Source organism: Arachis duranensis, chromosome 3, assembly GCF_000817695.3.
Source record: "Arachis duranensis cultivar V14167 chromosome 3, aradu.V14167.gnm2.J7QH, whole genome shotgun sequence".
Classification (NCBI taxonomy): domain Eukaryota; kingdom Viridiplantae; phylum Streptophyta; class Magnoliopsida; order Fabales; family Fabaceae; genus Arachis; species Arachis duranensis.
The window spans coordinates 108,120,767-108,128,716 of NC_029774.3; the positions used below are offsets into that span (position 1 = coordinate 108,120,767).

Sequence of the window (7,950 nt, forward strand, 5' to 3'; positions counted from 1 at the left end):
AAACGACGCTATTCTTCCCCAATTTCCATCATATCTTGCATAAAACTAACAGTTTAACACTGTAACTTCAAGCTACACAATGCATATGATGAGCGGATAATTTATACGCTTTTTGGCATTATTTTTAGGTAGTTTTTAGTATGTTTTAGTTACTTTTTAGTATATTTTTATTAGTTTTTATGCAAAAATCACATTTATGGACTTTACTATGAGTTTGTTTATTTTTTGTGATTTCAGGTATTTTCTGGCTGAAATTGAGGGACCTGAGCAAAAATCTGATTCAGATGCTGAGAAAGGACTACAGATGCTGTTGAATTCTGACCTTCCTGCACTCAAAATAGATTTTCTGGAGCTACAAAAGCCCAATTGGCGCGCTCTCAATTGTGTTGAAAAGTATACATCTTGGACTTTCCAACAATGTATAATAGTCCATACTTTACCCGAGATTTGATGGTCCAAACTGGCGTCTAAACGCTCACCAGAAATCCTTTTCAGGCGTAAAACGTTAGAACTGGCACCAAAGCTGGAGTTAAATGCCCAAACTGGCACCCAAGTTGGCGTTTAACTCCAAGGATGGCCTATGCACGTGAAAGGTTCAAAGCTCAGCCCAAGCACATACCAAGTGGGCCCCGGAAGTGGATTTCTGCACTATCTGCACTTAGTTACTTATTTTCTGTAAATCCTAGTAACTAGTTTAGTATAAATAGCACTTTTTACTATTGTACTAAGGGTCTTTTCCCCTGTTTTCGAATTCTTATGCCATTTGGGAGGCTGGCCATTCGGCCATGCCTAGACCTTTTTCTCTTATGTATTTTCAACGGTGGAGTTTCTACACCTCATAGATTAAGGTGAGGAGCTCTGATGTTCCTCATGAATTAATGTGAGTACTATTATTTTTCTTTTAATTCATGCCTACTTCTTCTCCAAGATATACTCTCGTACTTAATTTAGTTAAGTCAGACTGAAGGGGTGATCCGTGACAATCACCCACTATCTTCAGTACTCGCTTAGCCAAGATCCGCGTGCCTGACAACCACAAGCGGTCTACATGATGTTCAACATAGTCATTGGATGCCAGCTGGAGTATATTCTCTTGGGTCTCTGATCCATGCGTTTGACTAGTATCTCCTGACAATAGAGTATTAAAATCAGTGAGATTAGAACCTTCGTGGTATAAGCTAGAAATAATTGGCAGCATTCTTGAGATCCGAAAAGTCTAAACCTTGTCTGTGGTATTCCGAGTAGGATTTGGGAGGAGATGACTATGACGAGCTTCAAACTCACGACTGTTGGGCGTAGTGACAGTGCGCAAAAGGATCAATGGATCTTATTCTGACACAAGTGAGAACCGACAGATGATTAGCCCTGCGGTGAGAACCGTAGCCAGACCATTTTCACTGAGATGGCGGATGGTAGCCATTGACAACGGTGATCCACCAACTTACAACTTGCCATGGAAGGGAGGACGCATGATTGGAGGAAGACAACAGAAAAGCAGAGATTCATAAGCAACAAAGCATCTCCAAACGCTTATCTAAAATTTCCACCAATGAATTACATAAGTATCTTTATCTTATTTTATGTTTTATTTATCTGTTAATCATCAAAACCTCATAACCATTTGAATCCGTCTGACTGAGATTTACAAGATGACCATAGCTTACTTCAAGCCGACAATCTCCATGGGATCGAACCTTACTCACGTAAGGTATTACTTGGACGACCCAGTGCACTTGCTGGTTAGTTGTGCGGAGTTGTGAAAAGTGTGATCACAATTCCGTGCACCAGCATACTCTGCAACTTCAATGTTCACAAGAAGAAAAATCATCAACTTGTTCTCAACCAATTAATACTCAAGAAACTAATGACCATGTCTCTCAAATATGTACTTGTTGTCTTCGATAGATCCCATGAATCTAGACAGCAAGTCTGATTTGTTAAGACCCGTCGTCGTCGCCATCTCCTTCCTCCTCTGCCCTATCATCTTCATGACCACATTGTCCACCACTCCGATCGCTTCCTTCAACTTCTTCTCCGAACCAATGTTTAATAATCACTTCAATTTTCATATAAGCAGCAACGATGATATTGCTCGTTGTATTGATAGCTTGGATGCAAGGTCGAAACTGTCTGCCAACTTGGACTCTGAGAAAGAAGGAATGAAGCACTCGGGGTCCATTCCAAATGAGAATTTGCACATGATGTCGAAGGAGAATCTTCTCATGATGTCCTAATGTCAAACAATTTATATTGCTTGTCGGAGAGTGAAAAAAGTCGTGCCCTTGGGGTAGTTATGAAATTTGGTCTTAAGGATGTGGTGGACGTTGTCGAAATTGGAAGTGATGCTGTTATCGAGGACGTGGAGCTAGATGCTTCTGGTGGGTGAAGTGCAGAGGAGGTAACTGTACCAGATACAAAGATTTAGAAAGTGTGTGATTCCTGACATGTTGAAGTAGGTACGACATACATGGCAATTACACTATGGCTTGATCTTAGAGTTGAAGAAGAGTAAGAAAAAGATGGAAATAAAGACCGTGAAGGTGAAGAAGAGTATGAATGTTAGGATTATACGAGATATGATAAAAATTGAGAAAAAATGGTGTCATTTTTTAACAAAAAAATCAAGAATTATTTTGTCCATGTTAAAGTTGTCAGGAAATATTTTATCTCCTATTAGAATTATCAGTGATCATTTTGTCTTCTGTTAAAGTTAACAAAACCAAAGACCTAAGTGACTAACGAAATTAATTGTTAAAAATCAATCAAATTATTAATTTTAGTTGAAAACTAAAGTATCTTATTCGTGATTCGAAATTCTTTAAGGATCAAAATAATAGTCTGAAAAAATTCCAAGTTTTTACCCACTACCGCAACATTTCCACAATTTTCACCTTCTTCGTCCGTTCTTAATTAATGATATGAAGTTGAAGTCTATTATTGCTTTGCAAACACTCGTTGAAACTGGAATTATTGGAACTCGTAACTGAATTTTCAGCTGAGTAGTTATAGCAATAACAGCTATACTATTATTTTATGAAATCGACCGCTGAATTCCAAAGATTCACATTCTCCAACACACAGCTGTCCCCGTAGACTACCATAACATATTATGTGTCAATATCGATTAGTTAAGACTTAAGACCTAAGACTTACGACTGTGACAACACAATCGGTTGGAAATTCAGCACATAACACCACCACCTTGAGTATATACTCATAATCCAACTGACCCGACTAAGACTCGGTCCCCTAGCAAACCTTTTTTTTTTTCCAACTTCAAGAACCTGAATCCAAGAGCTTTGATTAAAGGATCAAATTACCTGTCATGTTCAACAACTATGTGGTGTATAACTAAGTAGTACTTTCATCAGCCTGAAGAGATTAAGGTAGGGTCCTTATTTGTCAAGGCAACAGCCAACCATAGTGCAATAAAGGCAACCCCATAGCCATAGGCATATAATGCAGGGTCCAGAGCTAATGCACATGGTGGTCACAACAAAGTGGCACACCTTTCTAATCGAATAGTATAATAAGTTCCAAGGAAACAAACAAATAGCTAGCTACTCATAAAAGATCAGAATAAATACAAACATGAGATGAAGATTGAAGAACATGAACTCAACTCAGTTAGATCATGAGCCTTATGAACACAATTACTAACATATCACAAAATTAACTTAGATACACACCAGATATACACACTTGAAAAAACTAAAGGCAAAAAGGCAAAATAAATTAGATAAAGAAGAAAGAAGAACTGAACAAAAACTATGATACATAGAGAGAGGGAGAGAGATGAATGAATCAAGGCCTGCCTTATTATAATCCTATAGTGAGTGTTTGTCTGTGTGTAACTGCTGGATTGATGAGTAGGTTAACGTTTTAGGGTCTAGCAAAAACACCCCAAATCTTGGCACGACCAAGGCTTTCCAAGAGCTTCTTGGAACCAGGGACATCCATGTCCACAAGCTTCTGAGTGTAAACACAAGCACCAGCAGCAACCATCTGCTTCTTACACTTCTTGGAATGAACCAGCGACTCCAGCAACGACACCGGGTACCTCTTATCCAAACCCACCACCGAAGGGTTCAACAACTGAACCGCACTCACTATCCCTCTCTCGTCCTTCCGAAACACTCTCCGATTCCCTGCATGCATCAGCATCACCGACAATGCTTTCGCACCCGCCTCCTTCTCCTCCGTGCTCTTCCCATCCACCAGCATCTTTATCAGAGGGCTAACGCCGCCGCACTCACCCAACTCCTTCCTCGCTCTTGCGCTCTCCAAACACATAGCATATACGGCTTTACCTGCCGCAACTCTAACCGCCATAACTCCGGACCCCAATGCAGCCACCACACGCGGCACAACAAACCCATCGGAGACAACAACGTCCGCCACGCGCGAACACGAAGCCAGCTGACCCAGAAATTCAATTGCTACATCGGGGCTCCGACCCGACTCCCAGAAATTCTTCAAGCTCTCCAGCGCACCTTCCCTAACCACCGAAAGCTTCAAGCTTTGGTCCTCAGAGACTAAACCACAGAGGCAGGCGATGGCATTCTCTTGCGCCAACGCAGTTCCGGAAGAAGCGAGACCCAAGAGGACGAAAACAGCGTTTTCTTCTACGAGATTCTCCTTGATCTCGGCGAAGCGCGATAAATTCCTGAGAACGCCGGCGGCGGAGGCTTGAGAACCGGGGGTGCCAGCTTGGCAGATCTCCAAGAGCGACGAGATTCCGCCGCGTGAGCCTATGGCCCTGGCGTTCTCCTTCGAGTAACTCAGCGCCTGAAGCGCTATGCAGGCTTTCTCCTTCGCGAACCCGCTTCCGGAATCGAGTACCCGGAGGAGATGGTTGAGGAGAAGCAAGCCCTCGGCAGCGAGGACGGGCTTGCTGGTGTCGACGGTTGAGATTCTGGCGATGGCGGCAACGGCTTTTTCCTTGGACTCAGAGGAGGTGGAGTGATCGAGTGTGCGCACGAGTACCGGGACCACGCCCTGCGCGACGGCGATGACGACGTTCTTGTCGTCCTGATGGAGAAGAGAAAGCAGGGAGTCCATGGCGGAGTTTCGAGAGTCCGGTGAGCCGATTTGGAGGCGGGTGATGAGGTTCCTGGATTGGGATCTGAGAGAGTCGCGGGGGTTGGTGGAGAGGGCGGCGGCGTTGTCGATATGGGTGCGGGAGAGGATGGTGGAGTCGTGGAGGTGGCGGTTGAGGGTGTCGAGGAGGGAGTGGAGGTCGCTCTGTGTCTTGAGCTTGCCGTGAGGGGGGTTGGGGGAGTGGCAGTGTTGGGCGAGGGAGAGAGCGTGGTGGAGCGTTTGCGAGAGAGAGCGGAGGAGGTCGAGGGATAGTGGGTTTGAGGCGGGGAAATCGGAGTCGGAGAGGTGGGTTTGGAGGTGTGTCAGTGTGGCTCCGATGAGTGACCACTTTCCCTTGAAGCTCTCCATGGATGGGATTTCGCTCAGGAGGCTTGACATCACTTCAATGCACTCCCTTACAGTCACCCCCTCCGCCTCCGCTTCGGATTCTGTTACTTTCATGCTTAACACAGATTGTTAGAGAGAGAGAGAGAGAGAGAGAGAGAGAGAGAGCGAAAAGTGCTTAGCTTTAAGGCTTCAGAGAAAGAAAGGAAGAAAGAACGAAGAAAGAAGGGGAAGTTAGTAGTACTGAAAATGGTTGACGACGTAAATTAACCACACGCAACCACGGTGCGTGCTACACACCCAACATCAATAGTTCTCACTTCTCATTTGCCACCCAGTAATAAAATGTGAATCCCCACCGCTATTACGGAGTTATAGTCAATTACTCAGCGCTAACCCGACCTGGCAAGAAAGTGTGAAACAGTCAAATACTCGTACTCTCATTTCAGGAGTTCTTTTATTTTTTAAATAAATAAAAAATTATATTTACTCTTTTTTAGGCTTTTTAAATTTTTTATCGTTTTAAACCTTCTGTAACAATTTTGCAGATAGTTTATAGTATTAATTGTTTTTAAACAAGAAATAAATAAAAAAAAGTTATAATTATAAAATAATTAAAATATAAATTAAATATATAAAAAGTTACTCAATTTATTAAAGAGTTACAAATTCTCTGTTAGTTTATACAAATACAATTAAATTAGTATTTATTTAATTTTCCTATATTTTGTGTAATGTAAAAAAAATTAAATTTAAAAAACTAATAAAATCTAAAATAGCATTAAATTACATAAAAAAAACTAAATAAATAAGTTTGTAATATTATGAAAATAATGAAATTGTGTTTGTATCAAATATTATCAAGCCTATTTTAATATGTTGAATGAATGATAAATATGAGAGTTGAACACGGGTCATTGTGGCTAAAAGAATATAATGATAACTAATTGAAATAATTTCACTTTCTATTTCATATAACTCATGTTTTTATAAAATATTTGGGGGGTCATGATCCCATTGTCTTAGAGAAGCTTGCCATTGCAGATAAAGACAATGAAATAGACTAAAAACACAATTGCACATACCTGCTTACACATTAGCAATGGATGTTTTCTATTGTGCAGCTGATGGCAGCAAAATTGTGAGAAAATACCATAACGCACGTTATGCCAGCAAAATTGTATATGAAATTGTCACCAAGGATTACTATATATATCATATCTTTTTAATAATTTTTATTTTTTATCTATTTTTTCTTTTTTTTAAAAAAAACAATTTCATCAAATGGCTAGTAAATGTATAGTTATTATTTATCCGAATACAACAATATCACGTAAAACTGATGGTGCATATTTTAAATGCAGTGATTCCGTTGTTATGTATACTTAGTGATTATATTTGTTGATATGGCTTAAAAGCTTAATTTTAGTCAATATGGGAATGCTTAGAATTAAGCATGTTCGAAAAATTTGGTATCGATATTTTTTATTAGACGCCATATAGAATATTCAATATAAGGTATTTTGACTAAAGGATGATAATCATGTGTGAGTTATATTCGATTTCTATAAAAAGATTGTGACTAAACAAGTGATGGAGCCTGGCATCGAGTTCTGTGGACGTTGACAATAGTGCTTCTTTCCCACATGTAGTCTCAATAGGTTGTGCAACACGACCTACTAGTCAGGTGGGAAGAACCAAATCTTCCACAAGAATTCAGTCTTCTCTCTGAATATCTGAACCTGGTGTTGATTTGATTTCCGAAAAGTCTGAGTCAGACTAGGAGTGGGCCCCAATATGGTTCTGACAGTAATAGTGATAAGGAGAGTGTGTCCTAAAAACTCAACTATTGCCTTTCACTTTCTCACGATATATATTGCTACCATCATTATCACTTCCTAGCTGAGCCCAAGTTCCAAGCCATTATTTGATATTGGACGTAGATGATATGCAAGTGGAGCTGATGCCTTTGGTCTGCAGGGCACTAACAACCGTAACACAAGTAGGAGCATGGAGCTAAAAATCGACCATAGATTTTATAACAGAGAGTCTGTTTACCTTGCCATCAATAATTACAACGTTTGTCAGAGTATAGAGTATCGTGTGGTTAAATATGATTATGTAAAATATTATTTTCGGTGCATATAACATAGATGAATACATGGAAGATAATGACAATAGTAGAGAGTCTAAAACCTAACCACTACCACTACCAAGACAATCAACCCCCCAACTTACCACGTCTGGGTCACTGTGGTTAGGCCTGCTACTGTGTTAGGGCATCTCGTAGCGGAGGTGGATCTATTGCCTGTGGAGGGGACTCCTGACTTTGTGATGAGAACTCGAATAAGTTTGCATCTATAGATGGCGGAGTTTAAAAGTCAAAAAATGAACTTAATCCACCTGCTGGCACACCTATCGATGATAGACTCAACTGAAGAAGTGTTCGTTCTGTGGTATGAGCTAATGTCGGCACCCTAATAAAAGTAGGCTGGTGTGACCTTATGGGTTGGCTATGATGATACT

At 40.6% G+C, this 7,950-nt stretch overlaps 1 protein-coding gene across 1 annotated transcript; it reads right to left on the reverse strand.

Moving 5' to 3' along the window:
- Positions 1 to 3,541: 3,541 nt before the first annotated feature.
- Positions 3,542 to 5,721, reverse strand: LOC107480044 (uncharacterized). Its single transcript, XM_016100158.3, has one exon. It carries the CDS (start codon positions 5,539 to 5,541, stop codon positions 3,883 to 3,885), a length of 1,659 nt encoding a protein of 552 aa, XP_015955644.1. The 5' UTR covers positions 5,542 to 5,721; the 3' UTR covers positions 3,542 to 3,882.
- Between the last annotated feature and the right edge of the window lie 2,229 nt (positions 5,722 to 7,950).

Excerpts from the sequence above, each read along its gene's own strand:
- LOC107480044 (XM_016100158.3), bottom strand. The coding sequence starts at position 5,541 with ATGAAAGTAACAGAATCCGAAGCGGAGGCGGAGGGGGTGACTGTAAGG.